Below are 15913 nucleotides of genomic sequence, written 5' to 3'. Positions count from 1 at the left end.
ATAAGCCCTTCAAGTTGCCCCGTTGGAACCACTTAATAAAGTGGATCTTAAATTATTGACAGCTAAAGTTCGCTTTCTACTGGCAATGGCGTCAGCTAGAAGAGTATCAGATTTAGGGGCAGTATCATGTCGTTCCCCATTTCTGGATCTATGTGGATCGTACCAGTGCCATCAGAAAGACAGATTCACTCTTCATTCTCTACGGATTTCACAAGAGAGGATGGCCTGCTGATAAGCAGACACTGGCAAGATGCCACCACTAAATTGCTTTGGGAAATCCCATTGTTATCCTGTGGATAACCTGTGGACCCTGCCGGAGAAATATACGTTATGGTAAGAACTTACCGTTGATAACGGCATTTCTCCTAAATCCACGGGATCCACAGGGATCCCACCCTGACGCACCTGATTTGAGGATCCTTTTACTCACTTACAGATGACATCATCTTGATGAGACAGTAAAAAGTCCATTTGTAATGACATCAATAGGCTTTTACAGAGCTTACCCGGGTTAGTTTGAAACAGATCCGACACGGGAATAACCCGTGTCGAAGTGCAGTGGAAACGGAGGGGCCGACACGGGTTGTAGCCGGGTTATACATCCCGGATCGGACACGGTACTCAGGTGGAAAAGGGGTATAACCTCTTCCTTCTTGTACGGAAGGGTGTGCATGTGTGTTCTTATCACCTGATTAGGGCTATCTATGATGCTCCTGCCTTGATCTTTGGAATACAACTGATTTGCCTGAGCAAGGAGGTGAAGGATATATGGACGGGCCCGTTGCATGCTGGGAGGCCGGAAAAGCTTTGACCGTTTGGTGCAAAGCCGCTGTCGCTTCATCATGTCCCCATTGTTATCCTATGGATCCTGTGGACTTAGGAGAAATACCGTTATCAACGGTAAGTTCTTACCATAACGTATATGTTATTAACTTAAGGAGAGCGAAATGACAGGCATAGGAATGGAGAGAGTTAAACCTCCTGTGAGGGGTGGACCTAACTGTTATGAAAAGTACAGCCAATGGTAGAGAAGGGAGGGATCAGTATATATAGAGATGTATAGGCTAGTTAAGTCTCTCTTGCTGCTGGTTTGCCTTCTGGTGAGTGTTGCTGAATTGCACATGCACTAGTGTTTTTTAGCTAGCTACTTAGAGTATTAAATTTTCACTGTTTCACTGTTCACAGTATTCACTGTATAGCCTCACCCTCCTCTCTCATCTCCCCCACATACTGCTTGGGATAATGGCCGCCTCTCGCCCCCTCCGCTCTGCCGGGACCCCAGCTTGTTTCCACTCTGCTGGCAGTGAAGCTGGGTCCGCGGATTAGCCTGCGGGCTCATCTGCCCGTTCCCCGTCCACCGGCGCTGGTGCCCGCGCGGCGGTGGCTGGGCGGACCCGGTCTTCTCTGCCCCTGGCTTCGGATCCGGTGTAAACCTCCGGCCGCGGGCGGCAGGGGGGGGCGGGGGCACGGGGGAGCCGTCCGGAGGTGGCCGGGCATCGGCCTTCACCTCCACCTCTTGAGGGTGAGGCGCCGTTGCCCGGAGCGCCCTACGGGGGCTCCCATCCCATCTCCCCACCCGTCCCCCTTGTCACGGCCGCGGAGTGATGCCGGGCGAGGGGGCCGGGGTGGGCGGAGGGCGGCGGCGGGTCGGACGAGGCCTGTCGCGGGGCCTCGTCCGGCGGTCCCTGCTTGTGGGCCAGACGCTGGGAGGACGGTGGCGGCAAGCGGCGGGCCGCACGCACGGGGTGCTCGCACGCCCGCGCTCTCAGCAAGTGGCGCCATTCGCGCACATGTGCGCGCAGCGGCGCCGCCAGTTTCAGCGTCTCCCCTGCTGCCTCCCTTACAGCCGGAGTCCGGCGGGGAGCGGCGGCGGGGGGGGGGGGCGTTCCAGGATAGGGAGCAACAGCATTGAGCCCCGCAGAGGTGCCTTCCCTGCAGACGGGTAGAGCTCCGGCCTGCGGGGGGAGGGCACGCGCGGGGGGGCAGGTGGCAGGCACAGCAGCGGTAGTGAGGGCCAGCAGGCGCAGGATAGGTTAGAGGATTGGTGAGGGACCACGCCAATCGTGGTCAGGGGGGCCAGCGGATCGCCAGCAGGCCAGGCGGGGCTTTGGCCGTTGGGTCCCTTATCGGCGCCTGCCAGCCGACGGGCCAGGAGAGGTGCGCCGGCATCTGCGGGGGCTGCCGTCGGTGTCGGCTGAGATTTTTGGGGAAGTCAGGAGGCTTCCGGAGAGTTGGCGTCGTCTCTGTCGACGGTGGTGGCGGCATTGAGCCCATTGGCCGCAGCCGCATCCCCGGGGGCAGCAAGGCATGCCGGCGCGCGTGCTGAAGCGGGGGCGTACGGTACGCAGCAGGGGTCAGCGGCTCAGCGAATAGCGCTTGCTTGCCGTGACCTGGGGGCGGCCGCGGCGCAGTTGGGACACCGTTCAGTACGGACGGAGCGCGGACGCGAGGTGGGGACATCTTTGCCCCGGAGTGCCAGGCATGCCCCAGGAGTGGCTTCCGGGTCCCGAGCTTTGTCTTCTGTTTCAGGTGATCGCGGAGAGGTTGAGGTGGACGTGAGCGATGAGGAGGATTTCGAAGTTTCCACACCGGTGGACTCCCAGTCCGAACGGTCGACAGCGTCAGGTGAGGTTGACCAGTCGGCGTCAGGCTCCAGCGCGTGCTCCAGTTCTCTCAGTTCCTCCTCTTCTTCATCCCTGTCGTCGCAAGCGTCCGACGTCAGTAGCACGACTAGGGCAAAAAAGCGTGCGACGAAGTACGCTAAGAGGGCGGCGGGGCAGCAGGAGAGGCGGAAGAGACGCAAGCGGCTTAGCGAGGACGCTCGCAGGGCCAAGAAGCGCCGAGATTTGCCTGGGGTAGTCCACTGTGATTATACGGCAGTTTTGAGAGGGTTGCGGGATAGCTGCCGTAGGAAGATCTGCAGAGGCGATTACGTGGATATGTTCGTGCTGACTAAGGACGCGAAGAAGGAGTATAAGGCAGCGACAGCTAAGAAAGGCATCGGAGCTGAAGCTTTCCGTACTTTCGATAACTGGCTGGCCGGTTTTTGCGTCTTTGCGGCGTGTTATCTGGAAGATAGGCCTGACGAACATATGAACGTCATACGATACCTGCACTTGATACACGATATGCAGCGCACATCGTCGGGAATCGAATGGCGGATGTATCATGAGAAGTTCCGAGAGAAGCAGGACTGCTTACAGATTATTGACTTCGGTTGCAAGGACGTGGAGGTCTGGCTCCAGGTCACCCGGGCTTCTCAACCCGCACAGGAGCCCCGGAATCCGGGGGCGGACGGGCAACGCGCAGGGTCGTCCGCTCAGGGGAGTAGCGCGGAAGGGGGACCGGGTAGGAAAGGTAGGTTGGCTGTCCGCGGGGGTGGGCAGGCCGCCTCGAAGGGGAAGTGCTTCGCATTTAATAATGCGACCTGTTCCTTCGGCAAGCAGTGTCGGTTTCGACATTCGTGCTTGCAATGTGGCGGCTTCCACCCGGCCTCCAACTGTTTTAAAGGAAATAGACAAGGCGCGAGGGGGAAGCAAAGCTACGCAAGGCCCGGCGCGAGCGGGATCGCTCCGCAGGGCCCCATCGCCAATTAATTTGGACGCCATGTCCAAATGGTTGGATTGGTATCCGAATAGTACGGACGCTCAGTTTTTGTTTCGGTGTTTTAAGTTTGGTTTCCGCTTGCCAGTTGCGGGCGAAGTATCGGTCAAGGCTCTCCGGAATCTTCAGTCCGCTCGCGCCTTGCCGTCCGTTTTGCGCGAGAAAGTTGATAAAGAGGTGCGAATGGTTAGGATGGAGGGCCCGTTTAGCTCGGCCCCAGTGGATGACTTGGTCATTTCCCCAGTGGGGGTAGTCCCCAAGAAGACTCCGGGTGCCTTTCGGCTCATTCAACATCTTTCTTACTCGTCAGGGTCGTCGGTCAACGACGCGATACCGCTGGCACACTGCTCGGTGGTGTACCAGTCGTTTGACGAGGCGCTGGAGTTGGTTCGTAGTTACGGCCCGGGAGCTCTGATGGCTAAGATCGATGTTGAGTCCACGTTTCGGTTGCTCCCGTTGCATCCGGACTCATTCCGTTTTATGGGTTTTCGGATCGGAGCAGAATATTTCATTGACAAATGTTTGCCGATGGAATGTTCCGTTTCCTGCTCGTTTTTTGAAAGGTTTAGTACATTCTTGCATTGGTGCGTGGAGTCTTCTTCAGGGGGTCATGGAGTCGCTCATTACCTCGATGATTTCCTCTGTGTGGGACCGGCGAATTCGCCGCGCTGCAGCGACTTGCTGTTCAGCATCCGAGCGTTGTTTTATCATTTTGGCATTCCTGTGGCCGAGGATAAAACGGAGGGGCCGGTTTCCTGTTTGTCGTTCTTGGGGATTGAAATCGACACGGTGGCAGGCTCGTGTCGCCTTCCTCAGGCCAAGGTCGCGAAGCTCCGCGAGGTTATTTGCCAGTTCGTGATGTCGCGCAAAGTCACGCTGAGGCAGGCGCAGTCCTTGCTGGGCCTCTTGAACTTTGCTTGCCGGGTGATTCCGATGGGCAGGGTTTTCTGCCGAAAACTGGAGAGGGCGACGGCAGGGTGTGCCAGGCCGCATCATTTCATTCGTTTGTCCTCCGAGATTAAGAGGGATTTGGCCGTCTGGGCCTCGTTCCTGGAGGACTTTAATGGGGTGCGTATCTGGCTGGCCCCAACGATCGACAATGCTAGGTTACAGCTGTTTACCGATGCGGCGGGTTCCTCTGGGTTCGGTTGCTACCTAGAGGGATCTTGGGGCATGGCCTCGTGGCCTGAGAATTGGCATCGCGAAGGTTTCACTAAGGACCTTTTGCTGCTGGAGCTTTTCCCCATTATGGTAGCACTGGAGGTTTGGGGCGATCGTCTGGCTCATCGCAGCATTTTGTTTAGATGTGATAATCTGGGCGTGGTGCATGCGATCAATAACCAGAGGGCGAAGTCGCTGGTGGTTCTGAGGGTGCTTGGGCGATTGCTGCTGACATGCTTGCATAAGAATGTATGGTTCCGCGAGCAGCATGTGCCAAGACTTGAGAACGGAATTGCTGACGCGTTGTCCCACGGTCAGTGGGAGAAATTTCGTTTGTTGGCACCCGAGGCCGATGAGCGTGGGTTTCAATGTCCCGGTTATGTCTGGCAGGTGATCGGACCGGACTGGAGGGTCTAGCGATGCGGTCAGTGGCTCCGAACACGCTCAAGGCTTATGGTCAAGCTTGGAGCGAGTGGGAAGAGTTTGTCCGAGGACGTAGTCAAGAAGGTAAGAGCGGGCATCGGATGATGCTTTCTTTTATTTGGCAGCTTTTTGTCACGGGTAGGTCCAGAGCGGTGGTGTCCCGGTACTTAGCAGGGATTTCGTTTTTTTAATAAAATCAAGGATGTCCCTGACATAACAAAGAGCGGGCTTCTGGTAAAGGCGATGAAAGGGTGGGCGCACGTGGCGCCAACGCCGCCTGATAGGCGACGGCCCATCGATGCGGCCTTGCTACCGGTTGTCATCGATGCGGTAGGCAGTATCGCGTCGTCAATTTTTGAATCGCTTTTGTAGCAGTTGGCGTTCTACATGGCTTACCACGGAGCCTTTCGGGTTTCGGAGATGGTAGCGCCATCTAAGCGGGCAGACTCGCGCATGCTTCTGGATGACGTGGTGGTGGGTGAGAGGTCCTTGCTGTGCAGATTGCGTCGCTCTAAGACGGACCAAGTGGGTAGAGGGCGATGGGTCACTTTGGTACCGTCTCTGGAGGGGAGCATTTGCCCGGTGAGGTTGGCATCGAAATATGCAGCGGTTCGGCCCGGTGTGCAGGGGTCGTGGCTGCTGCATTATGACGGTTTACCTTTGACGAAATATCAGTTTCGTTGGATGCTGAGTCGCTGTCTGGCGAGCTTGGGCCTTTCACCCGCTGCTTTCGGTACACATTCTTTCCGAATCGGGGCGGCGACTTCGGCTGCGTCGGCGGGTTTTTGCGTTGCGGAGATTCAGGCAGTGGGGCGATGGAAGTCGGCAAGTTACAGACGATATATTCGCCCAGTTGCATGAGTTTTTAGTTTGATTAACAGTTCAGTTTTATTAGACGTTGTATAAGTTCATGTTGTAAGGTTAAGTACGTCCTTGTGCAGTTGTGTCTGTTTGTCTCCCCTGTTCATCCTACTCAGGGATTAGCCACTCACCGCTGCTGGCAGCGGGGGTCTGGAGTTCTTTTGCGATTTTTTGCCTGACTTGACGGACTGAATTTCAATCTACAATTCGGCTGATCAGTACAAATCAAAGTCCCTCAGCAGGTTTTTACTCTTTCACCTCCAGCTGAGTTCTTACATGTTTTTCCCATTTTAAACCACCCCCCCCTTTTATTTTCCTTATTTTCCTTTGATCTTTCCCGTTGTATTTTTATGTTATGCTTCGATTGGCTGGAAGCTTGTTTAGATCGGCTAGGCCGTGACTTATGCAAGACACGAAAACCCCTTTTTTCTTTTGGCAGATCCTTCAGGTTAATGCATTCAATAAGCTCCTGTTAGGATACTTATTAACCGATTTTTACTCCTTTCCTTCTCTTCAGGTTGGGTTGACGACGATTTGGCAATCTGGGTAGTTGGCCACTCTTATGTTTACTGGGCAGCCAGGTTTTTGGCCTCGGAGGGGGCGCATTTTTTTCCTTGTGCTCATGGCGTTCGTTGGCTTGGTTGGCAAGGGATGATGTGGCAAGATCTAAAGAGTAGATTGGTCAGTCAGGTCAGCGAGCATGGAGTCCCTAGGCTGCTGGTTGTCCATTTGGGTGGCAACGATCTGGGGAAGAGGACATCTTTGGAGCTGCGATGGGCCATGATGGAGGATCTGGCCAGTGTGGCCGCAGCGTAGCCCAATTGTGTTTTGGTGTTCTCTATGATGGTGCCAAGGTTGCGTTGGCAAGGAGTGGCGGACGGTCACCCGATTGATGAGGCCAGGCAAAAGGTGAAAGCGGCGGTGGCGAAGTGGGTGTTGGCTCACGGAGGGAAAGTGGTTCGCCATCCTAGGATTCGGTTTCGTGCCAGTCACCTTTTTCGGCCTGATGGTGTGCATCTGTCCAAGGAGGGGATGTTGTTTTTCCTGGAGGATCTGTTTCTGGTGTTGCAGGAGTTAGGTTGAGGGTATGGTGGCGGTGCGAAGACTCTGGGGAAGAGTCTTTCGCTGTTGGCGGAAAAGAACGTCAGGTTGTAGTTTGACTTGTTAGTTACAGTTGTTTACAGTATTGGTGTGGTTTAGGTGCACTCACCTCCATTGACTTTTAAGGCCGCTAGATCACCCATCAGGGGGCAGCGTCATCACCCATCAGGGTGGGCAGTCAGCGTGGAGGTCTGAGTCGGGCACCTATTACCTATGTATGGTTTGTGGTAAATTAGGATCATTTGGGTTTTAATGTTTTTTGAGGTTATCGTCAGTGGAATATAGCCGTTCTTTTTTCTGCCACCATATGCCGGCTGAATCGGCATGTTAACTTAAATTTTACTTTACAGGTTTTTTCTAATGGTTAGGGTACAATAAATAGCTAACAATTTTCTGCCAAATTCAAGTCTCCGTGTCATTATTTCTTGGTATTAAAGGTATTGAATGCTTTACTTTTGGAATAAGGGTCCACACATTATCATTAGGAGGTTTAAGAATTATTAGGCACTCCCGGGGAGGGTTAGTCTGCGGGGAGGGGGTGTTATGGTTTGGCTTCAGGGAGGGGTCCCAGGGGGTTAGGGTTAGGCACCTCCAGGGAGGGTTAGGGCAGGCTTGCCGACCCTCCCGCATTCAGCGGGAGGCTCACGATTTTTACATGAGCCTCCCGCTGCCCCGCAAACCTTGCCAGCCCTCCCGGATTATAGTGTTCCCTCCATAAAGATCTGGGCTGCGCATGCAGGAGAAGCGTCATAGCCGGCCATGCGGGTTTGTGGTGGGTAGCGGTGGCACACTGTGTCTTGCTGTGCACACTGTGTAGGAGGCAGTGTGAGCGGAGGCTTGCTCGGCAGTGTCAGGGCATAATCAGCGGAGCAGCTGTGCAGAGTATAGTGAAGCAAATGAGCCAGCTCGGCAGCCAAGGCTTTGCTTCACTGTGGCTGGCCCCGCCCACAATACTCTGAGTAGTCTGCGTGTATCAGGCCAGTTTCCTCTTCCTGCTCCTCTTACTGGTCCTGATTGTGACTGCCCTGGGCTGCCTCCTCCCACCTCACTGTCCCAGGGTCGGCTCCTGCTTTTCAGGAAAGAGCAACGAAGCAACAGTAAGTGAGTGGTATACTGGGGTGATGTGATATGCGGGAGTGGGGGCTCTCCATATAGTGTAATATTTGCTGTGTTTGCTGGGGTGATATAGGGGAGTGGGGGCTCTCTATATAGTGTAATATGTGCTGGGGTGATATAGGGGAGTGGGGGCTCTCTATATAGTGTAATATGTGCTGGGGTGATATGGGGGGTGGGGGCTCTCTATATAGTGTAATATGTGCTGGGGTGATATAGGGGAGTGGGGGCTCTCTATATAGTGTAATATGTGCTGGGATGATATGGGGGAGTGGGGGTTCTCTGTATAGTGTAATATGTGCTGGGGTGATATAGGGGAATGGGGGCTCTCTATATAGTGTAATATGTGCTGGGGTGATATGGGGGGGTGGGGGCTCTCTATATAGTGTAATATGTGCTGGCGTGATATAGGGGAGTGGGGGCTCTCTATATAGTGTAATATGTGCTGGGGTGATATAGGGGAGTGGGGGCTCTCTATATAGTGTAATATGTGCTGGGGTGATATGGGGGGGTGGGGGCTCTCTATATAGTGTAATATGTGCTGGGGTGATATGGGGGGGTGGGGGCTCTCTATATAGTGTAATATGTGCTGGGGTGATATAGGGGAGTGGGGGCTCTCTATATAGTGTAATATGTGCTGGGGTGATATGGGGGAGTGGGGGCTCAATATAGTGTAATATGTGCTGGGGTGAAATGGGAGCTATATATAGTGTAATATGTGCTGTGGGGGCTCTCTATATAGTGTAATATGTGCTGGGGTGATATAGGGGAGTGGGGGCTCTCTATATAGTGTAATATGTGCTGGGGTGATATGGGGGGGTGGGGGCTCTCTATATAGTGTAATATGTGCTGGGGTGATATGGGGGAGTGGGGGTTCTCTATATAGTGTAATATGTGCTGGGGTGATATGGGGGAGTGGGGGCTCTCTATATAGTGTAATATGTGCTGGGGTGATATGGGGGGGTGGGGGCTCTCTATATAGTGTAATATGTGCTGTGTGTGTGCTGGGATGATATGGGGTAGTGGGGGCTCTCTATATAGTGTAATATGTGCTGGGGTGATATAGGGGAGTGGGGGCTCTCTATATAGTGTAATATGTGCTGGGGTGATATAGGGGAGTGGGGGCTCTCTATATAGTGTAATATGTGCTGGGGTGATATGGGGGGGTGGGGGCTCTCTATATAGTGTAATATGTGCTGGGGTGATATGGGGGAGTGGGGGTTCTCTATATAGTGTAATATGTGCTGGGGTGATATGGGGGGGTGGGGGCTCTCTATATAGTGTAATATGTGCTGTGTGTGTGCTGGGATGATATGGGGTAGTGGGGGCTCTCTATATAGTGTAATATGTGCTGTGTGTAATATGAGGGGGGGTTGTGTATAACACAATATAACATGGTGCTGTGCAGCGCCGTAACTACATGTGTGCCAGGTGTGCCTGGCACACAGTTCAGCTGCCCTGGGGGCGCAACGGGCAGCGGCTTGTAATGAGTCAAATTGACTCATTACAAGCCGCCTCTGCTGTGTGCGTTGCGCTGAAGCCGGAGGCAGGGGAGGAGAGCAGCAGCACCGGAGGCAGGAGAGGAGGAGGAGGGAGGGGGACTGGAGCCGCAGCAGTGCTATGTAATTGGTAGAGGCGCCGCTGCAGCAGTCTCCTCTCCTTCCGTATTGGCTGCCCGGTGCTGCTGTGAATGCTGGGATGCGCTTCCCTCATCCCAGCATTCAGAGCGGCGTCAGCCAGCCAATGTGGAAGGAGAGGGGACTGCTGCAGCGGCGCCTCTACCAATTACATAGCGCTGCTGCGGCTCCAGTCCCCCTCCCTCCTCCTCCTACTCCCCTGCGGCTGCCCGGGATCTGCCAGCACCGAGGAGCCTGACTGCTAGTAGGGAGAGATAGTAAGTATCTCTCTCTCTCTCTCTCTCTAGTATGTCTGCCGCTGTCTGCCGTAATGTGTAAAAAGGAGGACGCTGTCTGCCGTAATGTGTAAAAAAAGGGATGCTGTCTGCCGTAATGTATAAAAAGGGGGACGCTGTCTGCCGTAATGTATAAAAAGGGGGACGCTGTCTGCCGTTTCTTGCACACAGCGCTAAAACACCATGTTACGGCACTGGTGCTGTGTGTACTAGGTGTAATAAGGGTGAGTGGGTGCTGTTTATTATATAATGTATTATGGCGCTGTCTATATTGGTTGTACTATGTATATATATATGTGTGTGTGTGTGTATAAATTTACACACAATCCCGCACTAGTGTACAGTGTATACATTTTCTATTTGTCCTTCTCTTGCCACAAATGTACACGGTACATTAATATAAAGTGCACCTACAGTCTATAATTACTCTTTATTTTTGTGTGTGTAGAGGGGGTGTGAAAATATATTTATTTATAGTTTGATAATATGAAGTTACGAGGCCACGCTCACTTTTCCAGAGGCCAAGTCCACTTTTCCAGGAGCGCGTGCACGCCTTCGGCGCGCACATAGCGGTTGGGGGGGGGGCACTTTTAAATTTTCCTACTCAGGGTGCAAGTAGGCCTGGAGCCGGCCCTGCATAGACTTTTCTGTTTGACACACCCCTGAGTGGCAATAAATACGCCCATAGGTGGAGCTAGACACACCCTTTGGGCGGACCATGGCACAACCTCAACGGCGCACCGCGGAGACATTCTGGTACCACCTGAAATCTCCCTGAAACTAGTTTTCAAAAGTAGGCAAGTATGGGTTAGGGTTAGACTGCGAGGAGGTGGGGCAGGGTTTGGGTTAAGCTGCATGAAGAGAGGGGCATTGGGGGAGGGTAAATATACTTACCTAACCCCTGTTAGGATTCTCCCCATCAGGATGCCGTGGTCAGTCTTCTGACCATCGGCATCCCAACCACCAGCAAAGCGGGTGTGGTATGGAGGTTGTGTCTATGTTGCCTTCGTGCAAAGGACCTGGACGTGACAAAACGAGTGGGCAGGAGAGAACTTCCGCCCTTACAGCTCCTAAATGTTTTCTTCGTTCTCCGTTCGTTTGGGGGGAAAAAAAAATTCTGTGCAGCATTGAACCCTCACGGGCTCGCTTCGCTCGCCACGCTTCGGGCTGGGTGTCTCGCTCCGCTTCGCTCGCCACACTTTTCTATTCCAAATAAATTGTGACATGGACCCAGGGGGTTATGGGAATGGTCCTCTGCACGAATAGAAACTAGACGCTACCGTGGTATGGTAGGTAGATAGTAACTAGGTCAACAGTGTCTAGGTCGACCACTATTGGTCAACAGTAACTAGGTCAACAGGGATGCTAGGTCGACATGTCAAAAGGTCAACATGAGTTTTTTAATGTTTTTTTTGTCTCGTTTTCTTCATAGAGTGACTGGGAACCCCAATTAGTGCGCCGTGTCCCCTTCCAGTTTTGGAAGAGTCCGCCCGCGCCCTCAGCAGCACTCCCCCTCCCAGCACCGCAGATATTGTGGGGGCATTTATGGATCGGGCACTGTGGGGTCATATCTGGCACTGTGGGGGCATTTATGTATCTGGCACTGTGGGGGCATATCTGCACTATGGGGGCATTTATGTATCTGGCACTGTGGGGGCATTTATGTATCTGGAACTGTGGGGGCATTTATGTATCTGGCACTGGGGGCATTTTTGTGGCTGGCACTGTGGGGGTATTTATGTATCTGGAACTGTGGGGGCATTTATGTATATGGAACTGTGGGGGCATTTATGTATCTGGCACTGTGGGGGCATTTATGTATCTTGCACTGTGGGGGCATTTATGTATCTGGCACTGTGGGGGCATTTATGTATCTGGCACTGTGGGGGCATATTTGCACTGTGAGGGCATTTATGTATCTGGCACTGTGGGGGCATATCTGCACGGTGGGGGCATTTATGTATCTGGCACTGTGGGGGTATTTATGTATCTGGCACTGTGGGGGTATTTATGTACCTGGAACTGTGGGGGCATTTATGTATCTGGCACTGTGGGGGCATTTATGTATCTGGCACTGTGGTGGCATTTATGTATCTGGCACCGTGGGGGCATTTATGTATCTGGCACCGTGGGGGCATTTATGTATCTTGCACTGTGGGGGCATTTATGTATCTGGCACTGTGGGGGTATATTTGCACTGTGGGGGCATTTATGTATCTGGCACTGTGGGGGCATATTATCTGCACGGTGGGGGCATTTATGTATCTGGCACTGTGGGGGTATTTATGTATCTGGAACTGTGGGGGCATTTATGTATCTGGCACCGTTGGGGCATTCATGTATCTGGCACTGTGGGGGCATTTATGTATCTGGCACTGCATATCTGGAACTGTGGGGGCATTTATGTATCTGGAACTGTGGGGGCATTTATGTATCTGGCACTGTGGGGGCATTTATGTATCTGGCACTGTGGGGGCATATCTGCACTATGGGGGCATTTATGTATCTGGCACTGTGGGGGCATTTATGTATCTTGCACTGTGGGGGCATTTATGTATCTGGCACTGTGGGGGCATTTATGTATCTGGCACTGTGGGGGCATATGTGCACTGTGAGGGCATTTATGTATCTGGCACTGTGGGGGCATATCTGCACGGTGGGGGCATTTATGTATCTGGCACTGTGGGGGTATTTATGTATCTGGCACTGTGGGGGTATTTATGTATCTGGAACTGTGGGGGCATTTATGTATCTGGCACTGTGGGGGCATTTATGTATCTGGCACTGTGGTGGCATTTATGTATCTGGCACCGTGGGGGCATTTATGTATCTGGCACCGTGGGGGCATTTATGTATCTTGCACTGTGGGGGCATTTATGTATCTGGCACTGTGGGGGCATATTTGCACTGTGGGGGCCTTTATGTATCTGGCACTGTGGGGGCATATCTGCACGGTGGGGGCATTTATGTATCTGGCACTGTGGGGGTATTTATGTATCTGGAACTGTGGGGGCATTTATGTATCTGGCACCGTTGGGGCATTCATGTATCTGGCACTGTGGGGGCATTTATGTATCTGGCACTGCATATCTGGAACTGTGGGGGCATTTATGTATCTGGAACTGTGGGGGCATTTATGTATCTGGCACCGTGGGGGCATATCTGCACTGTGGGGGCATTTATGTATCTGGCACTGTGGGGCCATTTATGTATCTGGCACTGTGGGGGCATATCTGCACTGTGGGGGCATTTATGTATCTGGCACTATGTGGCCATTTATGTATCTGGCACTGTGTGGCCATTTATGTATTTGGCACTGCTGAGGGGCATGTCACGTGTTGCTGGCACTGCTGGGGGACATGTCACGTGTAGCTGGCACTGCTGTGGGGCATGTCATGTGTTCCCGGCACTGCTGCGGGGCATGTCATGTGTAGCTGGCACTGCTGCAGGGCAAGTCATGTGTAGCTGGCACTGCTGCGGGGCATGTCATGTGTAGCTGGCACTGCTGCGGGACATGTCATGTGTAGCTGGCACTGCTGCGGGGCATGTCATGTGTAGCTGGCACTGCTCCGGGGCATATCATGTGTAGCTGGCACTGCACAATATGTGTATCTTGCTCTATACTGGAGACATTATGTGTATCTTACACTATACTGGAGACATTGGCCCTCATTCCGAGTTGTTCGCTCGCTAGCTGCTTTTAGCAGCAGTGCAAACACTAAGCCACCGCCCTCTGGGAGTGTATCTTAGCTTAGCAGAAATGCGAACAAAAGGATCGCAGCGCTGCTACAAAAAAAATTGTGCAGTTTCAGAGTCAGACTTACTCCTACCTTGCGATCACTTCAGACTATTCAGTTCCTGTTTTGACGTCACAAACACGCCCTGCGTTCGGCCAGCCACTCCACCGTTTCCTCAGCCATGCCTGCGTTTTTATCTGGCACACTCCCCGAAAACGGCCAGTTACCACCCAGAAACACCCACTTCCTGTCAATCACTCAACGATCAGCAGTGCAACTGAAAAGCTAAACCTTGTGTAAAACTGCATCAGCTTTTGTGAAAGTACGCTGCGCGTGCGCACTGCGCATCATACACATGCGCAGAAGTGCCGATTTTTTGACTGATCGCTGCGCTGTAAACGAAAGCAGCTAGCGATCAACTCGGAATGACCCCCATTGTGTGTATCTGACACTATACTGGAGACATTGTGTGTAAGGAACACTACTGTGGCTGTTATGTGTAAGGCTGCTAATTGTGTGCGTAGAGGGGGGGTGAAAATATATTTATTTATAGTTTGATAATATGAAGTTACGAGGCCACGCTCACTTTTCCAGAGGCCAAGTCCACTTTTCCAGGAGTGCACGCACGCCTTCGGCGCGCACATAGCGGTTGGGGGGGGGCACTTTTTAAATTTTCCCACTCAGGGTGCTAGTAGGCCTGGAGCCGGCCCTGCATAGACTTTTCTGTTTGACACACCCCTGAGTGGCAATAAACACGCCTATAGGTGGAGCTAGACACACCTTTTGGGCGGAGCATGACACACCGCTATAACAGCGCACCATTCTGCTACCACTTGGAATCTCCCTGAAAACACTTTTCAAAAGTAGGCAAGTATGATCTGTAGTCACTCAGAAACTGCACACCATAAATGTGCTTTCAGTTGCAAAAAATGCATATGCCCCACCTATCTAAAATCTGCATACACCCACAACACACCCATGCTCGTAGTTTTTGTGTGTCCACAGGGCCGGTTCTGGCGCTCTGAGCGCCCCGGGCGGCAATAGGGGCGTGGCTTCGTACAGGGGGCGTGGTCATTTACGCCCCCTGTACAGACTGAAATGATGTGCGGTGCGTGATGACGTCATCGCGCACCGCACAGCAAAGGTCCTCTGCACAAAGGGAAATTAGACGCGTAGCGTCTAGTTCCCTTCGTGGAAAGGACCTTTGCTGTGCGGTGCGCGATGACGTCATCGTGCACCGCACAGTAAAGGACCTCTCCACGAAGGGAAACTAGACGCGTACGCGTCTAGTTTCCCTTCACAGCGGCAGCGGGGGGACAGCGGCCAGCGGCAGCAGGCGGGCAGCGGGGGGCACACAGCAGCAGCGGATCTTGCCCTGGTGCGGCGCCCTCCGGATGGCGCCCTGCGCCCTCCGGAAGGCGGCGCCCCGGGCAAAAGTCCTGCTTGCCCGTGGCAAGATCCGCTACTGTGTGTCCAGCCCTTTAGTACACCCCCTACACGCCTAGTTTTCGTAGTGTATACGCAGTTTTTGCTGCGCCTCAGAAGTTGTATTTTTTGTCTCAGATTTTATTTCATGCATGACTGTTTTGTGTGTATTTTTGCAATTTTGCGTTCCTTGTTGAATTAGCCCCATGGCCCTTACTTCAAATAGTAAAATCTTACAAGTAGTGGTCAACAAATACACGTAGCAGCCTGTAACAGAATTTTTTGAGGGTCTCTCAACTATACCCTCTGCTAAGACATACTTACAAGAACGCAGTTGTAATCACATACTGACACAAGGGGAAATCCCGTTTAATCACTTGCAGGCTCTGCATGAAAATAATTGTATAGAAAGGCAGTTAGTCCAGATAATACAATGAAAACAATGAGAAAGACACTGTTGTACTGCACAAGAAGCTTTACAAATATATAAACAGCTGTATTTTATATTATACTATCACTTCCCTGACAGGACTGTTATAACATCAGTTTATCCGTATTGCTCAGGCAGATATATAGG

At 52.7% G+C, this 15913-nt stretch overlaps 1 protein-coding gene across 1 annotated transcript in view; it reads right to left on the bottom strand.

The window, feature by feature from the left end:
- Window positions 1-15913, bottom strand: part of LOC134958718 (mucin-2-like) — a 63481-nt gene that overhangs the window by 32130 nt on the left and 15438 nt on the right. The window contains exon 4 of the mRNA XM_063941471.1: window positions 15661-15722. Within this exon, the coding sequence (XP_063797541.1) occupies window positions 15661-15722 (62 nt within the window). The remainder of the gene's footprint in view (window positions 1-15660; window positions 15723-15913) is intronic.

This window comes from Pseudophryne corroboree, chromosome 9 (assembly GCF_028390025.1).
Source record: "Pseudophryne corroboree isolate aPseCor3 chromosome 9, aPseCor3.hap2, whole genome shotgun sequence".
NCBI lineage: Eukaryota > Metazoa > Chordata > Amphibia > Anura > Myobatrachidae > Pseudophryne > Pseudophryne corroboree.
The sequence above is the reverse complement of the archived record's forward strand: the minus strand, read 5'-3'. Positions and strand labels throughout refer to the sequence as shown.